The sequence below is a fragment of the Meleagris gallopavo genome, chromosome 2 (genome assembly GCF_000146605.3).
Source record: "Meleagris gallopavo isolate NT-WF06-2002-E0010 breed Aviagen turkey brand Nicholas breeding stock chromosome 2, Turkey_5.1, whole genome shotgun sequence".
Taxonomy (NCBI): domain Eukaryota; kingdom Metazoa; phylum Chordata; class Aves; order Galliformes; family Phasianidae; genus Meleagris; species Meleagris gallopavo.
The window spans coordinates 61743297-61764598 of record NC_015012.2 but is presented as its reverse complement, the minus strand read 5'-3'; the positions used below and the strand labels follow the sequence as shown (position 1 = coordinate 61764598).

At 36.5% G+C, this 21302-nt stretch overlaps 1 protein-coding gene across 1 annotated transcript in view; it reads left to right on the top strand.

The window, feature by feature from the left end:
• The first annotated feature begins 7 nt into the window (after positions 1-7).
• Positions 8-21302, top strand: part of RFX6 (regulatory factor X6) — a 36278-nt gene continuing 14983 nt past the window's right edge. Inside the window, exons 1-9 of the mRNA XM_010707437.3 lie at positions 8-81; positions 219-375; positions 2062-2185; positions 3555-3616; positions 9710-9787; positions 13104-13131; positions 17939-18046; positions 20624-20701; positions 20793-20906. Coding sequence (XP_010705739.3) covers positions 332-375; positions 2062-2185; positions 3555-3616; positions 9710-9787; positions 13104-13131; positions 17939-18046; positions 20624-20701; positions 20793-20906 — 636 coding nt within the window. The 5' untranslated portion in view covers positions 8-81; positions 219-331. The remainder of the gene's footprint in view (positions 82-218; positions 376-2061; positions 2186-3554; positions 3617-9709; positions 9788-13103; positions 13132-17938; positions 18047-20623; positions 20702-20792; positions 20907-21302) is intronic.

Below are 21302 nucleotides of genomic sequence, written 5' to 3'. Positions count from 1 at the left end.
CGGGCGGCCTGCTGCCCTACGCCGAGGAGGGGCTGGGAGCCGCGAGGGGGCTGCCGGAGTTGCCCGCTGCCATCAAGTCGGGTGAGGACCGCGGGAAGAGCCGCGGGGCGGGCCCGGCCCGTGGGGCAGCGCCGGTTTAACGGGAGTCTGGGGGAACGGTGTGCTGCCGACCTAACGCCGTCCCCGGGCTGCTTCTCTCTTCGCTCCCTCTCGCGCAGAAGTGCCTTTTAACGGCGAGACTCTCTCCTCGGAAGAAGAGGATGCGGATACTCACGACGGCAAACTGAGAGCCGCGGACAAGAGCCCGTCCCCGAAGAAGAGCATCACGCAGATGATGAAGGACAAGAAGAAGCAGACGCAGCTCACCCTGCAGTGGTAGGGCCGGCTGGACAGGGGGGGGGCTCCCAAAGGGCCGCTCCTCCGCCTCGGGGCAGTGCTGGCAACGGGAGACGCAGCGCGCCGCTCGTTGGCCCTGGCTGCGTGCATTGGGTTCCTTGGGCTTATTTCAACTTTTGATAACCTTCGTCTCCCCCAAATTCCCGATGTTCTGAATTAGCGGAGGTTTACCTGTTAGCAGAAACCTCTGTCGGGTTCCCCCGGCATATGGCTGTGAGAGGTGATGGAAGATCAGATTTATTTGGGACAGAAAGCACTGTGGATCAGCTTATTGTACCTGGACATGTGATCTAGGCTTCTAATATGGAATGAAACTGCGTTTGTTTAGCTGATCTCTTGACTGAGTAGGGATACACTACTAATATGTATACAGTCAGTTCTATGTCATTTTGTTTCAGGAAAATAACATTCTGTCTTCTTTTCGGAAGCACTAAACCTAAATGTCTTTAAAAAATGTAGAAATGACAAATTACCTAAGAATTATACTTGCTGTTATTATTCTATACAGCAACGACAGTTAAATTTTCACTGTCTCTTGCTATACTTTTTGCATTACATTCTACCACTCACGGATACCCTCTGTTTCAGTTTAGTACAAATGAACCATAGAAGAGTTAAAATTCTGTAGGCTTTAACCTACGGAATTTAAACCTTTAAAAGCTAAGGCTTTAGGTCTTTCCTAAAGTATTCTGGAAGTAACTGTTGAATTAAATGGGAACTGAGATACCAAACGCAGGCTGTAAATCTGGAGATTTCCTTATGACTGAACAACAAGAATAATGTGAATATCCCAGTTTCTTACTTTAGTTTACATCTGATTTAGAGCAGACAGAAAACTGTAAGGGTTTTAGTCTGGGGAGGACATGCAAAATTATTCCATGTGCAGTATTTACTGCGTGGTATTTTCTTATACACTGGTGTAGTTTAGAAAACAAATTTATTGTAGATGATTCCAGGAGTAAATGATTGATGTTGACAAAGAAAAGAAACAATCAGGAGTGGACCACCTTCTGTTACCAATAGTTGAGCTAAAGAGGAGACAACTGGCTTTTACTTGTTTTTAAATCTGACTTCATTGACCGTCGTCGGGCACTTGTACTTTACAAACAGATGCACAGAAATGTATACCCCAGAAAATGTCAGATCTTTGATTTTTGCCATGGTTTGGACAAGAAACAGCTTCAGGTCCCATGTGGAAAATAAAAATCCTAAGTAGGAAAAAAAAAGAGAGACTTAACTTCTGGTGTTAAACGTATACTGGACAGAAGATGCAAGATGAAGTCCCTGCTCTGTTCAGAGGTCAGACTTAAACCCAGGTCTTTCACTGCATAATTGGTGATCCTCTTTTCAGAGCAAGGTTGGTTCTTACGTGATAGTCATTTAAATAAAAATCATTTAAATCAAATTACATTGAAGAAGACTCATTAGGAAAAGGGACCTGGCCCCAGGTGTTCTATATTGTGCAGCTACCTTAAGCATCGAGTGCGGTCAATTTCTGGTGTGTGTCTTACTCAGTAGAAACTCATATATGTGCCATCATAGAAATCTTAGTGAAATGGAAAAAAAAAAATTAAAAAGAGAGCAGTGTCAGAAAAAGGGAAGGAGAATAAAATGTGGAAACATGCTGTGTTGCTTCTTACTCTGGCAGTTTCTTTCTCTGTACAGGCTGGAAGAAAACTACATTGTCTGTGAGGGAGTTTGCTTACCAAGATGCATCCTTTATGCACATTATTTAGACTTCTGCAGAAAAGAGAAGCTAGAACCCGCCTGTGCCGCAACTTTTGGGAAGGTAAAGAACAAATGTCTTCATCGTTCATTAGGCCAGTTCTATGACAGACTTAGAGTTTGGTACACCTGTGTTAAAATGTTTAATAAATTCATTGGTTTGTTGTTTTTTTTTTTTTGCTGTTAATGTACATAATTAAACTAATTGTGTGATTACGTATGAGACATAGAAGACGCTTTTAATTATATTAAAGTGCAAACTGAAAAGTGACACAACAAGCGATACAAGAAGGGGAATAAAAGTTAATAATGCAAAGAGCTCCTGAATGGGAAAAAAAAAAAAGTTGATTTATCCCCTTTTCTGCCTTTCCCGACAATTAATCCTGAAATCATTTTAATGAAAGGGAGATGTGAACTTTCCTAATTAAACTCTGAGTAGTTAGTGAAAGAGGAAACCAAAAATGCTGATCTTTTCATTGTTTGTAGATAGCAAAATGCATTAATTTAATTAAATAATAATAATGGATTTTAAAGCCAGTTCATAAAATGTACACTTACTAATTTTTTCATCTTGAATAAGATACACTTTCTCAGTGTGTATCTAATTTTCATTACACAGTTCCAACATAAATGAGGAAGACATCAGCTTTCCATTTAAACTTTGTTTTGACAGAGATCTATTAGCTGTGTCTACATTCTACTTCTATTACTGAGTTTTATTCTTAATAAGTCTTTTCCCTTAAGCATTATTCTTTATGGGAAGAGTAGGATGTTTTTAGGGCAGTAATTTCAATCTCAGGAGTCCAGTGACAGAATATTTTTCTCGATTTTATTTAAATCACATTATGTGCCTAACAGAAACTTACATACTGTTTCAGTGAGCATAAATGTGTTTAAGACTGTGCAGCCTTTTGATAGTGAAGGGAATAGAGATACCTACAAGGCAAGGAAATATTTTTTCCTTAGCCTTCAAGTCAGTTTTCAAATCAAAGTTTGATTTTTTTTTTTTTAATTAAAAATACAGCTTATTTCTAGCTGTTTGACTTTGAAAATGGAATGTCTGGTAGCCAAATCTTTCCCTTGGTTCTGTTTAGATCTCTGAAGCTAAAGATACAGTTGTACCTTAGGGATCTGAATGGGGCAGGATCATGGGAGAAGCCTTTGCATTGTAGAAGTGAAAATGGAAAGGAAGAGCAGACAAGGAACTTGGGAAGACTGGAGGTACACAGTGAGATGGATTAGGTTGGAAGGACCTCTGCAGCGTACAACATGCTTAATTGCTTATGTTGTTCTTATGTGCCACAAATACTTATTTACAGACTACATTAGGCTGTGTATTTATCCGTATTTATCCTCCAGTTTCTTCCATGAAAAAAAAAAATGCCTAAGAAAGTTGCCACTGTTAGAAATTAATACAGTTATTTTCTCTCTAGACCATTCGCCAGAAATTCCCTCTCCTTACCACAAGGCGGCTTGGAACAAGGGGCCATTCCAAGTAAGGCGCAGTTATCTGTGTATCCGCTTACCAGATACATTCTAGGAATCAAATGTATTTCCTGCCTTCATAATGAGTACTAATTGGTAGGAGGGGTTATTCAGATGGAAAGCTCTAAGTGATAACTTGTGATGTACACGATGAAACTGAAGTAGCATTTAAGTGAAAACATTACGGCAGGCATAATTTCTAAAAGTAAACTAATTACCCTTCTACAGCACAGTTATTTTTATAGAGTCATACGCTTGTTGAGAACATACATCAAAATGTTGTGTGTGTGTGTATAAAACATTTTATAACATATCATCATTACAACTGTTCATCTTTCTATAAATAATGTGCAATTTAATTGTGATTTCATTTGCTTTTTGTAAGCCTGACAACTTTCAAACTGTTCTGTCCATAGCAATACTGATTAATTTAAAGGCTCAAGAAAAAAAGCACTTTCCTAAATTTAGAAGTATGTATCTGGATAATTTTTAAAAGCTCTGATAAGTATAGAGCCTGTAGCATGGTCATTTCATATACAATGTATCCATTTGATTTGTACATTTAAACTGCAGAATGTTAGAATGTGGAAACAAATTGCGGGCAGTTACGTATTATTGTTACTTGTGGTGAAATGTTTTGCTTGTTCTGGTTCTGGCACTGTGTTTTTAGTTGTGATAAAATGAGTCTAAAGCAGTGGTGAACAGAGGTAACAACATCCCTTGCTTCCACTCTCTCACCTATGTTCTCATGCCAAGTCTGCTGAGAACATACTGAAGAATTTCCCCTCGGCTGATTTTTTAACTTTTAGTAGGAAATGCTCCTATTTAAGGAAGTGAAAATGTACTCGTGTAAGGAATGTAGAGAAGCAGTAATCTGTAGATGCTCTATAGAGTTTTTAAGGAGTTTTACTTTTAGAAAAGCCATGTATAGGGAATAAGAGTGATTTCATGCATTTTCTGCTGTGCTGAACTTCAGCTATGGTTACAGGCACAAGCTGCTGCAGATTTGGTCAGCTTTTCAGATGGACATTTGCTGTTGCTGTTGTGTTTAAATTTTTAAGGGATATAGCATTCATAATCTGTGCAGAAATATTTGGCAACCTTCTAATTCTTGAATGCCTCTATTAAGTCTTACTCATGTTCACAAGCCAGCATATTTAAAGATATACTTTCAAGTTTTAATGAATGAGAGAATACAAGGGCAAAATACTGCAAAGATTCTCATTATATTTTTGATCTGATATATCTAATAAATTCATAAACAGGATCCAAACTTCTAAAACATGTAATATATCTGTGTCATTAAAACGTAGTATGTAGGCATCCACTAAGTAAAGAGGTATGTTTCAAATCTTGTTTTTGACATGGGAATCTAACTATAGACTTAATTGCATCACTATAATTCTCTTTACTCTAAGATATTTAACTGTGCTAGTACAGATATACTTCATACATGACATTTCTTCAGCAGATCCAATAGCCCTACTGACCTTGATGGTATTATGTGCCATATTTTCATATGGATTAACTGTTCTTGGGCAATTTCCTCAAAGGAGGATGAGGCATCAGCAGGTTTTGTTTGAACATCTGGCGTATTTTTCTTCTTTTTTTTTTTTTTCCCCACGGGAGTTTTCCTCTTAGCAAATAATTCTATATTTTAAGCATGGTAGTGGAAGTGACTTGTTTCCTGTTGTGGGTTTTTATTTTTTTATTTTTTAATTTTGTTGTTGCGGTTATTATTTGGATGTAACATTAGAGAAGAAATAATAGCACTAGCTATATTTGACAGTGATATTTTGTGCTGTGATGTTGCCCGGGAAGCAGTTGTTGTCCAAAAGCATGAAAATGCTCTCCAGTAGAATCATTATTCTTATATTACAAAGCAAAGCAAACTTCCTAAGAAAAAAGAGCCCTGCACATCCTGCATGTGCACACAGTAACACGTTGATAGAGCCTGTCCACGATCAGAAGAAAACAAAGAAAATAAATTATCTATTCCAGCAACCTCAAGGTGACAGAAATTTTCTCCTACACCGTACTCATGAACATGAACTGGATTTTAGAACACTGCTGTTCTAAGTTATGAGGCACGGGTGCTGCTCTAAGGTGTGAGATATACAGACAAATGTTGTTTTCTCCTCAGATTCTGAGTAGCATTTTTTATCCGAGGTTCCAGGGGGAGCCTTAAAAGTGGTTCTAATAAATTCAATGACTTAAGTCCTCAGTCAGAGTGTACAAAAATGTAAATACTAAAATACTCATTTAATCATTTGACCAAAAAGGTACAATGTATTGGAACATAGTTTTGTCAGCAGTGTTCACTTTATCTCTGATGCCCATGCTGATCACTCCAGGTTGCTGAATAGCAGGGGAAATTTCTATATCCCAGCTGACTGAAGGAGGGCAGAGCACCATAAATAAATAAATGTTGCAAACTCTTCTCTGAGATTACCATTTCTTAAGCAATGGTTGTCTGTAGACCAGGTTCTGAAGCCTCCTTTTTGCACAGGCAGTGTTGAATATACCATGGCCACTAGTAGAATTTAGATGTGATCTTCATTGTACATGAGTTATGTGGAGCAGCTATTCAGGAAAACGCACACAGGAGGCTGCTGAGCTCAAGTTACAATTTAATTTCTATGTAGACTTTGACCAATGTTGAATCTTAGCTTTTATCCATCATGTCTAAAAACTATTATCTTATTTATTAGGAGTGATTTAGTGGGTTAATAAAACTGATATGGCAGCTGGCCCCATGATAACAAGTTATTGCAAGTCCCTGAACAGCTTAAGCCTATCATTTCCTTATCAGCTATCATTTGTGTCAGTGTATGCTAAAATCAGGGCTACTAGTTGCATAGGAACATATGCTACAATAAGCCACTGAAATTAAGAGAAAAGCAGTTCAGTTTGTTTTTCAATAGATCTGTTACAAAAATCAAGAGTAAGTTTCTTATGCCAGCTGATTTAATTTTATGAATTACATGATAGAAATAGAAGAGTAGAACACGTATAAGGGGACAGAAAAAGGGTACTTGAAGTTGTAGGGTAAAGATGTTATCAGCATATCTGGAATAGGTATATTACTATCAACAGCGAGTCAAAAAAGAGATATTCAGCTAATCACTTTGGGATGTAAGAGAACAAAAATCTTTATGTCTTATTACTCTATGAAGCACGCCAGACACAACTTGAAAAGCACAGATAATTTTTTTTTTAATATAACTTCTGTCCCATGACTAGAAAGCTGTATTATTTTGTTAGTAAACATTAAAGGAAATTAGAAGGATAGTTGCTCTGCTCTAAGGACACACTGAATAGGTGCTGAAGCTTCTATTCTTCATGTAATAAGATGTCACAAGTGTAAATTCTGGTATCTTGGGGCATTCCAGAACAGGAACAAACGTTTTGCTTGCCATTACAAACTGAGAGTGCAAATCATGGGGCCTGTTTCTAGCCCTAAATCTGTTAATACTAAATTGGGTAATGAATAATGTAGATCTTAATTCCTTACGTGTCAAGAAATTTTGGTTTTCTTTGGCTTATGGTTTAACAATAGGGAGTTCCATCTGGTGTGTAATTGAAACTGAGAGGTTTGGGATATCAGAATGGATGCAGAGAAATGCTTGCTTATATGGCCAGTACCAAGTACATTACTGTGCCTGTAACATTTCTAAAGAAGTAATCAGAGCTCTGTTTAGTTTTTCATCCTGTGCAATGCACAAACTTTGTAATGTCAAATTAAGTAAACGCTGTTCTTTCTTTCACAGGATCCATACATATACATTTTCAAAACTACTTAAGTCACATCGAAAATAACTTCATTTTCATGAAAGAGAAAAAAAATGTCCATGCCTTTAGCATTTTTGTCAGAACCCTTTCAAATATTAGGAATTTTCTGATATAGGCGTTTGGCCCAAATCCATCTGTTTAACACCCCTTAACCAAGAGTAATGACTGAAAAGCTTCAGGACTTTAATTCACAATACAGATGACACACTAATGTATCTGAAATAGAGGACAACTGTCTAGCATTTTGACATTTAATGAAAAGCCACATTTAGTGTAAGGCATCCTAAACCACCTTGAAATGTTGCTCTGATTTGGTCACTCACCTTTGATTTTATTTAGTAAAAAGGGAATTGTAATAAGCAGATGTACCTGTGTCTGATCTTCTGAGAATTAACAGATATTTTAAAATGCTCTGTTCATCACATCACCATCCCAAGAGAAATATTTTTTCAGGAAAAGAAAATCAGTAGTAAATTAATAGGTGAGAGACATGAGAGACATTTGGCCTTCTTAAGGGTCTCGCCACTGTGATCTACCAGTATTACATAGATTCATCAATTTCAGACAAACAATATAAGCCGTGATATTTAACAGCAGCCACTTTTTGCCAGTTTTTTGGCTATGAAATCCTGGATGCACCCAATGAAAACAGAAATGACTATGTCAGCCAAGACATTCAGATCCACCTAGGCTGAGCAAAATTATCACCAACAAATATTTTCTTAGTGTATTTTGTATCTAATGTCTTTAGTCATATTTATAAATACAAAGCATTTTAGTTTTTTGTTCTTATCTACAGCTACCCGATGTAAAAACAAACTGTAGAATTGTAATTTATTTTTTTTAATGAGCATCATCAGGAATAGCAGGAATTAGCTGAAAACCTTCATATGTTCTATGAACTACTTGCTGGAGGGTTTTACTGTGTGCAAGCCTAGGGCCCCCAATACAGGAAGAATGAGAAGCTGTTGAAATGGATCCAGAGGAGGGCCACAGAGATGATCAGGTGTTTGGAGCACCTCTCCTTGAAAATAGGTTGAGGGAGCTGGGCTCGTTTAGTTTGGAAAAGTGAAGGCATCAGGGAGACCTCATTGCAGCCTTCTAGTACTTAAAGGGAGCTTATAGGCAGACGGGGTACAGAATTTCTACATGGTATGATAGTGATAGGACAAGGAGAAATGGCTTTAAACTAAAAGAGGGGAGATTTAAGTTAGATGTTAGGAAGAAAGTCTTTACTCAAAGGGTGGTGAGGCATTGGCACAGGCTGCCCTGAGAAGCTGTGGATGCCCTGTCCCTGGGGGTGTTCTAGACCAGGTTGGATGGGGCCCTGGGCAGCCTGATCTGGTGAGTGGCAGTACTGCCCATTGGCACGGGCTTGTAACTAGGTGATCTGTAAGGTCTCTTCCAACTTAAGCCTATGTTTCTATGATTCTATGATTGTATCTTAACAATGAAGTTTTTGAGAAGTTTTTGAGATGTTTTAGTGAAATCAGTGCAATGTGTTGCCTATCACCCCTGATGGAATTATTCTACGACCAAATCTTGCTCTCCCACTCTGCTCGGGAAGGTTACTTCTTCCATAGCAAAACCAGTGGAAAGCAGTATTTTATGTATAATCAAATTTCTTAGCACCAGCTCTTGTTGTTAAGGTGTTGTGCTCAGAGCAGCAGGGGATATACAATAAATATTTCCTTTTTCCAGTTCTGCTTTGAGGGCAATAATTTCCAGGAGAGCAATGAGGGAGATGAATGGAGATGATAACTGCTTAAGCAACTAAAGCAGAGTCTGTCAGCCTACAACCTAGGAGATGAATGAACGAATAATGCATTAGCATCGCTCATCACAGAAGGATGAACACTAATTTATGGGGAAAAAAAGCAGTAGGGAGTTACTTTTACTGGAGAAGTGTTCTGTGAAATCCTCTAGATATAACAGTAGTATACCTGATAGATTACACCTGATGGATCAAACCAGCACCTTTGCAACAACCTGGAATTAAAGAGAAAGACAATGCATATTAAGAAAAAGAGATATAACAGGTTTCTGGTAGATATATTCTTCCAGATAATATGATTGTAAAAGAGAAAATGTTTTAAATTTAGAGAAGATGTTAGCCTTGAATTTTGGATCAAATCATGACAATTCTATTTTCTATGAGACTAGATTATTTTTTTCTATGGCAGTGAAAGAAATTAGTAGAAACTGTTGAGGAAAGTTTTCATATGGCATTGAAGATCAATGTGACAGTTTGTTTTATTTGACGTGTCATACAGAAATAAAAACACTCTCTCTTTTTTTTTTTCCCTCACAGGTATCACTATTATGGAATTGGCATTAAAGAAAGCAGTGCATACTACCACTCTGTGTATTCTGGCAAAGGCTTAACCAGGTACAGTAGAATACACCTGAGATGTAAAGCCTCTGCACCTGCTTTAGAAAGATGGTCAGTGGAGGTGCTACTTAAAACTTCTCTAAGGATGGTAGGACACTAATTGCTGTTGATACCAGAGCTAATATTGCTGTAACTGTCAATATCTGGCATTCAAAGATTTAGGTAACAGTTTGCTCCTTAGATACATTGATTTTTGTTTTAACAGCTTGATCTGGATCTTTTTCTCGTATCTACCAGTATGGCCTCATCGTAGTCAGCACAGAGCTGCATCAACATATACCATAAGAGGATTTTTTAGTGTAAGACAGCAAAACACATTTTCCGGAATACTTGTCTCATTTTGTTTGCTTGTGCATCATCCTGTGATTTCTTTCCCCAGGACAGCTTCCCATTATGAATCGTCTGGAGAACGGTGTGAAGCTGGCACCTGTGGGTAGGAGGGAGGAGGGGTTAGTGTAGATTAATATTTACAGGTCCTTTAACTGGCTAATATCAGTTTAAACCTAACCCAGGAAGCTCTAATTATATTTATTTAAGGGACAGCTAGCAGGATCAATACGTTACGATAGCTGCCTGTTGGTTTGCCAAAGATTAATAGTTCGTAAAACAAATGTCTGTGTTCACATATGGCTTGAATGACGGCTTTCATTGTCTACAGCAGTATGCCCATGTAAGTGGGAACTATGAGAAAGGAAAAGAGTAAATGAGCTTATAATCACACACAGAAAATTCAGCTGCTGTCAGATTCAGCTTACATCCAAAAAGCCTTCTTCCAAACAACAGAACAAATGTAAAAGTTGAGGGTAATGTCACCAGTAATGCTGAAAAGGAGGATTCTCTCTACTGAAGGCCTAAGGTATAATAGAATGGAATATGCTGTTTCCTTACCGATCGTTTGTCCAAATTTGGTGTACAGCTAGATTATTTTTTTCACAATTTAGCATTATCTTGAACAAATTGCTCATTGAATTGACAAAAATCAGTTCTTTTCACGTAAAGGAATATCGTAATTCTTAAACCTCAACTCAGTGTCAGCCAATGCCCTTTTCACTGAAAACTCTATTCTCACACAATCTAATAATCATAAATGCAAACAAATTGGAGATTCTGCAAAATTCCTCAGGGCTGGATTTTCTTTGCTCACATAAACATATATGTAGATTTTTGCAAGTACTTAACGCTTCTGAAAACCATTTTTTCATATGACTGAGATAGCTGTGCATTTTTGAAAATCCTGTACACTACATATCAGAATCTTTGCGCCAATTATGCCAAATACACCAAAAGAATCATGTCTTGAAATTCCTAAAATTAAGGTGGTTTGTTTCCAAAGAGTTTACAGGTAACTCTAGATATCCCTGTCTTGAATAAGAAATACGAGAAGAGGGACCGGACTCTCAGCTTATCAGTTGCTTAGCAGTCACTAGCTAGGAACTTTTTATTTGTGTCTGGACTTGTGCTCTCATGTTGGAGTCATTGAATTTTCAGGGTTGAGCAGACACTAGCTGATTTAGAACAGAAGCTCGAATGCTGACTTCGCATAGTCAGGGCTATCATTGTGTTTGGATATGGCTGTGTGAGGACAGTGACGCAGTAGTCTGGGGTTAATAGCAGATTTACAGGGAAGAAAACTCAGGCAATGTGGGGATTCAAAATAGTGAGTAAATACCCAGTTACTGGCTGCTAAATATAATGATCCATCTTTAACCTCTGCCCTTTGCTCAATCACTGCTCTAGAAGTGAGCAATAAAAAATTTTTCCTGGACCAATCTCAGAGTGGAAATAGGCAGTGAAAATATATGATTTGATGATGGTATCAGATCACACTATTCCAATACAAGTAAAAGTACGTGTAGGTCTTTACCACAACACATGCTAAGTAAATGGCAGCTTGTGAAATGATTAGAAGGGGCCTTGGTTTAGTTGCCTAAATATAGACCTGCAATTCCATTTCAGCTTTAATTGCCATTTGAATGTTAATATCTTCGTAAGTGAGCTGACTATAGTAGTCTTAAATGTAGGATTGTTGATTCTTAAACGCTTTAATTCCACAGTAAATTTGACCTCCTAGTTCATTTAGATACCAAACTTTGCACCACAAAAGGAGAGTAACTGACACTAAAATTATTGATATACACAGCATTTTGAGAAGGATAGCTTTAGGTTGTGATTAAGGTTCTGGAGGAGCAATACTAGCAGATGCTGCTTAGTGTTTTTGCTGTACATTCTGTGTACATTATACTATCTATGTAGAAATCTGCAGTCCATAGCAAAAATAATTAGCTATGAAGCTAATCAGCAACTCATTGTAGTCAACTCAGAGTTATGCCTTCATTCATGCTCTTCTATCAGCAAACCAGGGAATTCTGTGGATAACGTAATGAATCATCACATGATGGGAATTGTGCCTGGCCTGAGCAGGTGGAATTCATAATCTTTCAGTCTGTGGTTTTCAGTCCTGCCAGTATAGCATCTCAATAACATGGAATGACCACATTGCTGCTAATAATTATAAGACTTTGTGTTGCCCACAATATCTTATCAGCTGGCAGAAGAGGAAGTAACAATGATCAAACAAGCAGTGCTATCTTGCACATTTATCATTATACTGATCCTTTAGAGTCTCTATCATTACACATTCTCTAGTGAAGTAGCTATAATTTAAAAGGTGTTTTTTCTAATGTCTGCCTCTTAGTCTATTGAATTCATCAGGAATCTCTGGAATGGACTATTAAAAGCACAGTCACCATACTGCAAAGTATTTTTGATAGTTACAAAATATTTCATGTCAGAAATGCATTTTGCTTGTATCAAAATAGTACTGTGGTAAAAGAGAGTGAGAGATCATTATGTTTTCTTAATTTTCCTAGAAAGTGTATATTCTAGATACATTTTTTTCTATTCTGAATTTACTCAGCTGCATCAAAAAATTTGAGTTTCCTCGACCTCGTGGACTTGCATTATGTTGCCCTTCTGATCTTTGTGAAGTTGCAGAGATCCAAAAAAATGAACTGAAATTAGTTTCATACTTCACTTTTTGGTCAGAGGTCTGAATCTTCATGTTTAAAAAATACCTTTAGTAAGTTTTCTTGATATTGTAATGTACTTGCTAGCCAGTGGAACAAGTTTAGAAAAAAGCATGAGTTTTAGTATTATATCTGGAGAAACATAAGTCATTTTTCTAGTCGACCTATTTTACATGTAGATACAGGTATGTAACTATGTGTATATGACAGAATGATAGAATATACCTGTATGTATACAAAAAATGTTTTACTTATGAAAAAATAATAAAATACATTTATTTTCAAAGGTTCTCTGGAAGCAAGTTGAAGAATGAGGTAAGTTCTTTAGCTGGTTTCCTTTCACTTCTATAAATCAAAATAGTATTCATGACCTGTGGTTTTCTTCATTCACTTCTTTCAAAATTTCAACAGTATTTTGCATTAAAGATTAGACTGCAGAACCCTTTTTCATGTCACTGAGTATTTGCTCCTCTAAATACCTACTGGAAAGTAAGACTGGAAGAGAAATTCCAAGGTTCATGTTCCAACCTAATTCCCTGCAGCTGCAGAGGTTTGTAATAGACTTTCCTAAACAGAGGCTCAAGGTCAAGCTTCTAAGATTTTTGTATTCATTACTTTTGTAGGAAGGCTTTCTCAGAATCTCGTTGATCTGATTGGAAATTAATGGGTTTTGATAAATGGAATTTTATACCTCTTCACCAGCATGACATTTTATTATAATACATCTTTTTGCTACTTTTTCTTACTAGATGTAACAAAGAAAACAGCTCTTTAATCACTTATGGTCAGCATTACAGCCTTTCACTGTACTTCTTCCAATGTTATTATCTCCATAGATTTATTTATTTTTTTAACAAAGTCTTGCAAAAGGCATGTCTCCAGTTTCTGTTGGAAAAATCTCTTCTGATGAATCCTAGAACGATGTATGTTTGGAATGTGTCAGTTTCACAAATCACCTACAGCTTTAGTACTCTGCCATCTAATACAGTCATTGTCATTCTGGCCATATTTGTTCTAGAAGATTAAAGAACATTGCACTACTATCTTAATGGTTAAGGAGTGCTCTTACGATTGTTCTTTGACACCGAGTTCAATTGTCATGGCATAGCCTGCATCCATACTACTGAACTCCTAATCCTAAAAACAGCATAGTCACTTCTCGTTGCCCTAAGGATGAAGTAACAGTTGAAGCATGGCTGGGAATTGTTTAGAAGAGTTGTATCTGGCATGAACTGAAAAAAATGTGAGGAACCATTCTGAATGATATAGTTTCGATATTGTCTGGGGTCATTTCTTGATGCCATTTAATTTACCAGACTGAATATAGTTTCTGTGATGAACTGATAGAAAACTGGTCTTTCTACTTTTTTCATTTTCAGATAAGCAGTTTTCCTAGCTGATAGCAGAAATTCTTATTGGTCCCTGAGAGTGTAGCTTTACTCTATTGATTTTCAGCCCCTTTATTGCCCTTATCTGAAAGCCATCCAGATATTTCTACATGACCTCTTGGTCTTCCTCTTTACTGATGATTTTCATTAGCTCATGTCAGCTAGTTTAATCTATGAAATACTCTGTGACATCAGTCCCAAGTCTGATCTTTGAGAATTTTCACTTCATTTCCTTTTCAGTCCAGAAGTTTCACTGTAAACACTTGTTTAGCTGGAGCCACTTTCTTAAGCATTTTACATTCTTCATCCAATCCCTACTCTCACCAGCATATCTGATCGTTTCCCATGGTAACACCATATCAATTATTTTAGTAAGGTTCCTATAGATTTGCAGCATTTTTCCCTGTTCAGATAATCAGCTATCTCATCAAAAGAAGATAGCACTATGCCATGGGATATCAACGTATTCAAGGATTCATCAGCAGTACTATAGCATTCATTTTTTCAGAGTTTGTGAATTAAAAATTTCTGATTCCCTTGGCATAAATGAATATATGCTTTAGTTCCATCTCAGATGTGGAACTCATGTTTCCATAAACCTATCTCGCTTCTGCCCTTTCTGCTCCAGACTTTAACACTGTGGTCCTCTCAGAAAAATAATCACAGATATGTCAGTGGAAATAAGTGAGAAAAGAGCATGAGATCTCTATTTTGTAGCTCTGTGTTGTCTGAAATTACTGAGATGGCTCTTAAGAGAAAAACATAGTTTTGTAGTCAAAACTGAATTTTAATAATCTCAAGTTATTGAAAATTTGGCAACATACGTTCCGTTAAAGTGAATAGCGAAGTGTCCTTATTCATAAGCTTGAAAGTACATGCAATTAAGAATTCCAGAAACATTTACAATGACTGCATAAGGTGTCTCAGTAAGAACATAAAGACATTGAAAAGATGTTAAAGCTCTGATTGTCTAAATATACTGAGTAAATGGCATTTGAATGAACACTTACTTAGTGCCAGAGACACTGTTTACTTCTGGCATGTTTTATCACATTTTCTAGTATTCTCTCTGCAGGGGGAGATACCAGCAAATTCTTTTATCTAAACCAGTTAGTGCACCATTAGAGTCTGTATGGTTAATTAAGCAGATAATATTACTGTCATTATCTTAATGTTAAATGGCCATTAGAAACAGATGGCATTAAATTGAAAGGGCAAGTGGCAGTGGGTTAAAATATAAAGGCTAGAACTGAGACACAGTCATATAAGCCCATTAGCAAGGTACGGAACATTGCAAATTATTTAAGTCACCCACCAACATCATTGCCTTCTTTTGCATGAACTAATCCTTCTAATCAGAATTTTTAGTATATTTCCTGAGTAATTACATCTTAAAGTAATCAAGATTGCTCCTGTTATTAAAAAAAAAAACAAAAAAAACAAAAAAGCTAAACAAACAAACAAAAAAGCACAAGCAGTTCCTGATACTTACAGGCAAAGTATTGACATGAAGAAATATTAATGCTTCAAAATTTCTATAACTTCTTTGACTTAGAGCTTGTATGTAATTGGGTAGTAGGTAGCATAAGGAAAGTTTGTTTACATTGTGTAACTTCTATTTTCTGGCTGTTTTGGTAGAGATATCACCCTATAGAAATGGGAGATAATATACATAGTGAATAAATCAGCTACAGCTATATTTTTGTCAGTGTTTCTGATAATTCTACTTGAAAATGACTTCCAGTTGGTGAGTCAACATTTTTAGGGAATATTTTTTTGCTCTCCTTCACACTATATTTTTCTGTAAGCCTACTACACCTGCTATAGTGAAATTTGACTGTATGCAAAGGGGTAGGAAAAGGCCACTTAAAGTGCTATTCAAACACCTAGAGCATGGCCAAAAATTCCGTTCATTAGTACAAAAGAATCTGCTCGGAAGTAATGGATTTACCACAGGAATATGCAGAAAGTCTGCTCAAGGCCTTTGCCAGGCTTTAACATAAGGACTGGGTAGACTAAAATGTAATGAGTTTCAGCCAAATAATCTTTTCTAGAAGTGAATGAAGTCCTCTGAGAATAAGCATGATTCAGTAAGGAAGCTCCATAACACAGATTCTATTGCTTCTCTTGTGGATGAGGGTTTCGTCTTAAATCATTTTAGAGCTTAATAAGCATGACGTGGTTCATGTTATAAATATAGGCATAGTAACGTTATATCACTGCAGGATGTGACTGTTTCAATCTATGGAGAAACAGACTAAACCAGACTGTGAGCGTACAAGGTTAGGAATTTAAATGAGGATAGATTTACTTTATATTGCTTCATGGTCAGTTTGAGAACTGACGCAGACAAGGCAGTTGTTGTCCATCCAAATCCCATCTCTCCAAAGGCTCACATCTAATAATCATTCCAGATCTTTCCTCAGTCAGCAGCTATTATGAGATGTGTCTGTAATATTTCAGAATTCAAAAGCGAAAGAGACTTGGAGAATTTTAAGAACTGCAAGGAACTCTCAAATCAGTAGAATTTAGTGTAATTCAAGACAAATTTATCTTGTCTCTAGGTCAGTGCTGACAATTCATCAACAAAGAAGCAGGAGAACACAAAACCACAGTAAGGAAATCATCCTTACTAAGATACAAAACTGCCATAATGCTAATGAACACCCTTTCTTTTTTATTTCTCTTTCTTGTTGTTAAAGAGGTAGCCTTAGAAAAATCATATATTCATTTCCTCTATAAGTTCCTTTGAAACTGCATTTTCTCTTTCCAGCTTTATTCTTTGACTCCTGAGTTTGAATTTCAGGACTGAAATGCTTTACAGGATTTTTTTTTCCATTGTGTAAATCTATGCTTGTGCTACCCAGCATAATTTTATTTTGTTCTTATAGACAGAAAAAAAATGCTTCAAAAATGTTCACTGAACCAGATGTAGACACTGAAGTGAGCAGCCAAACTCTGAGTCACTTCAACAGATTAGGAGGAAGCCAGATAAAATCAGTGCCATGATGCAGAAGGATACACATCTCAATCAGTCTTTTTTTTCCTACATGGGTTTATGTGTGCACATGTTTCAGTGGAGTAGGAGACAGAACTAGAAGATATTTTCTGGGGCTTCATGTTAATTCTGTCACAATTACTGGAAGCTACGTAATAAATGTATAATTCAGAAGTGTCCCTACATACCATCACACCATAATGCTATTAAATATTATAAAAAGTTATGATAAAATAAAATGTCAGGTATTTTAGTAAAGCAGCAGAATCCACTCTCGTAGTGCTATCAGAGCAGGAAGAGAACAGGGGAGAGCCATAGCACCACCAGTACCCAAGCTCCTTGCACAGGAAAGATGCATATTAAATAAAACTTAGTGTTACCCTGAGGATATCACAATCCATCCTGTAGAAGAGAGTAACTGATGTTATTCTACAGAGTTTTTAAACACAGACTAAATTCAAAGCTTATGGAATTCCATGAAATAATGTGGTTCAAAGATCGCATTGTTCTGATAACTGTAATTGGTATAGTTTAGATTTAGGCATATATTTCATTACCTTTCTGGTCTGAAATACAGGTCTGGATAAGCATCATTATTTTGAAGACTAATCTGAATGTAAAAATTCTAGAATGCTGAGAGACTCTTCAGATAATATACAAGCGTAGCATGAATTGTTGGTTTCATTTGAAGTTGAATAAGGTATTTCACTGTTACTATTTTTCCCTCACATTTCAGGGTGGTTTTACTCGGAAATATTCTCTGAGTTCCAAAACTGGAACTCTCCTCCCAGAGTTTCCAAGTGCCCAACATCTTTTACTTCAAGGATGCATTTCCAAAGACAAGGTAAAATATGAGCTACTTCTCTTCTAATTTACAGATCAAAAATTGCCACAATGTTTCTTCATATCTTAGCCTTTGAGGTATTGACATGAAAGAGCCAGAAATGTCCATAATCAAACAGAGGTGACTGATTTATAGAGAGGGCAAACCTTTACTAACACCAATTAACTGGCTCTCCTCTGGAAAGATGGTTGAATTATTTACCTATTAACTGACCTAGTATTTCACAAACTGATGGTATGTAAGACGGGGAGAGCAAAACAAACAAACAGAGTTGTATTCATTCCAAGTGCCTTTGGATTTAAGGTAAATTTTGTTCTGATTAGATCAGAACAAATAATTCACAGCAAATAATTAGATGAACTTTAAAATCATTCATTATTTGAAAAGAGACTGTGAAAATCGGAGTACACAGTTTGGTTTTTTTTTTTGGAAAGTTAGTAAAGTTGTATTCCAGTAGTAAGTATACAATCTTGCTTAACCAAAGGGTCAGTTCAAAGTATTGCTGTAGTATGCTTTATATCTTTGGCTGCTTTCCTTTGTGATGTCTGTATTTTATTTCTGTTCACATTACAGACTGCTATGTCCCTGAACTGTGATAGATACCTTTTTGGTACAAATTGTGAACTTTGAATTTTAAGCTCCAGTATAGATCATAATGGTGGTTGTCTTGAGACATGTTGCTTTAACACTTTTTGTTTAATGAGCCCTTCCTCTTAAATTTGCTCCATGTAAGTGAAAACCAGGGTTCCTGTTTTGAAGAGCTAAACAGAAAGAGCCATCTGTAGCACATATATTAGCTGGAAAGCTTACAGATTCTAAAGAAAGTCTATGAACTGTTGTACTCAGCAGTGTACCTCATCTACTGCTATAAACTCCATCATGAATTGAAATCACTCAAACAGCATTCTTATAACACTTACATCTGGGGAACATTTGAGATTCCTTGTGGCCTAAGTACAGCAGCACAAATAAAACTGGATTTTACCACTCCAGCAATGAACTATAAGATTAAACTCGTTTTCTCTTCATTCTTGGATTGGTACCATTGTGGGTGCTCTGGTATTGGGACCAGATGACAGGAGGGTCCAAGAGGGCTTTAGGGGGGAATCCCTTCTGCAGACAGGCTTCTGGAGTTATGAAGAGGCTGTGGAAACAGAGATGTTTTTATGTGTCTCCCTCTCTTTCCCTGTTACTCTGTCTTTATTCATTGTTCTTGGTTGAAGGTTTTTTGGTTGTTTTTTTTTTGCTTTTTGTTTGTTTGTTGTTTTTAATTTCCTATTTTCTTTCCTCCCTGTTTTTTTTTTCCCCTCTTTTAGCTTATCTGACCAAGGATTATTGAGCTCTCTCTAGCAGCCCACACTGTTATCCCTAAGCTTACTATCCCATCACTCAGTCCTCTAAAGTAAGATGCTTCCAAAATTGGTACAACGATTTTTACATCTCTAACAGAAGACAAAAGAGAAGTGACTTTCCCAAGCTTTAAAGCAGAGAAAATGTCTAAATAATCCTTAGATTCTCTGTTGAAGAGAGTACATATATGAAGTTTGACTCCTTCATTAAACTTTTAAGAGACCGTATGCAATGGAAATTGTTGCAGATTGTACAACTGTAGCAGTCAATATTAAAATAGATTGATAATCTTCTTCATTATGTGTTTCTGAAGAAATATTATCTAAACTTCACATTTCTACCAAAATTTTCAAAAAATTATCATGCTGTTCTTGAATCTCATATTTTGCCCCACTTTTTATAATATATGTAGTTGCAGAAGCAGCTCTGAAAGTCAGCAAGGTAAATTTCCAAAGAAATCTGTGTTCTCAACCTCTTGGAATAAAAGCCGTTCTAAATTCATTCAAAACCTGACTTTGGTTTGCTGGAGAAGTTCAAAATCTGTAGTAAAACTTTCCATGTTTCTGTGCAATAAGATTGGTTTTGCTTATGTCCATATTTCCTTCCTGAAAATATTTTACAAGATTCTTGTTTTATAATTTATTATAAATTTTTAAATTTACTGTAATTTTTTACAAACTCTTGCATTAACTCTGTGGAGTTCTTAAAATAAGGGAACGCTCCACTTTGATAAATTAGCCTGATGAGATGAAAGGGAGTTTTGCTTTTTAAAGTTCAGTTCCTGTAAGGCAGTGATTAAACTTTGACCAAATGACTGGCAGCTATTTTCTCATTTGTCCAACTAGATGATGTTTCAGAACACTCATAGACGCCTATAGTAGCCTAATGATTAACTTGCACTACTCTTTAGGATTAATCTTAGCTTTCAGAAAGGTGAATTTGCCATCTGACTGGCTAATCTATCTATTGCCTTACTTTGATATTCACATTTTCACGTTGTGTAATGTATTCTACATTTCTAGCAGCAACATTGAAACTTGAAGGTGTTGATAAAAAATAAAGATTTGTGATGTCATTGCTTCTGAAGACCCTACCTGTAAACATGCATTGTAATACATTTTATACTTCATGTTTAATTTCTAGCTACAGAAAGCAGAAACCTAGATATAAATTGCAATACAGGGAGAGCTAAGGAACTCTGTTTAATTATTCTTTCTTCCAAAATAGGTAGATACTCTTATAATGATGTACAAAACACACTGTCAGTGTGTCCTTGACAATGCAATTAATGGGAACTTTGAAGAGGTAAGATTGTTTGAACATATTCTTGGTATATATACATAGGGAGCTAAGAAATCATTATTTATGTCCATAATTCTGGTTCTTACTCCTTTAGATACAGCATTTCTTATTACATTTTTGGCAAGGAATGCCTGACCATCTTCTTCCCCTGCTTGAAAATCCCATCATTGTTGACATCTTCTGCGTTTGTGACTCGATTCTGTATAAGGTAGGTCAGGCATTTAGTTGCATGGATAATCTCAGCCATGTTATAGCTTTTATCTGTGTAAAAACAGTGTCAAAGTTACAACAGCAGGATGTCATGCCTGCTTTCTGCATCTGTCTATGTGAATCAGCAAGGAGAAGAACACCATGACTACAAGCAGCTCACTAATGATGAAATCCTTACCTGCTTTTTGTATTCAGCTAAAAGAAGGCTTGTGGGCTTCACTGACAAGGCTGAATAAGTTAAACCTGAATGAAAACTGAAGTCATGTTTTTACATAAAATACTATTGCAGTTTCTACCAGTAAAGACAGTTCAACATATTAACAAGGTGATTCCACTTATGGATCTGCTACTCAAAGGCTATGTTTCATGGTACAGGACAGGAACAATACTGGAT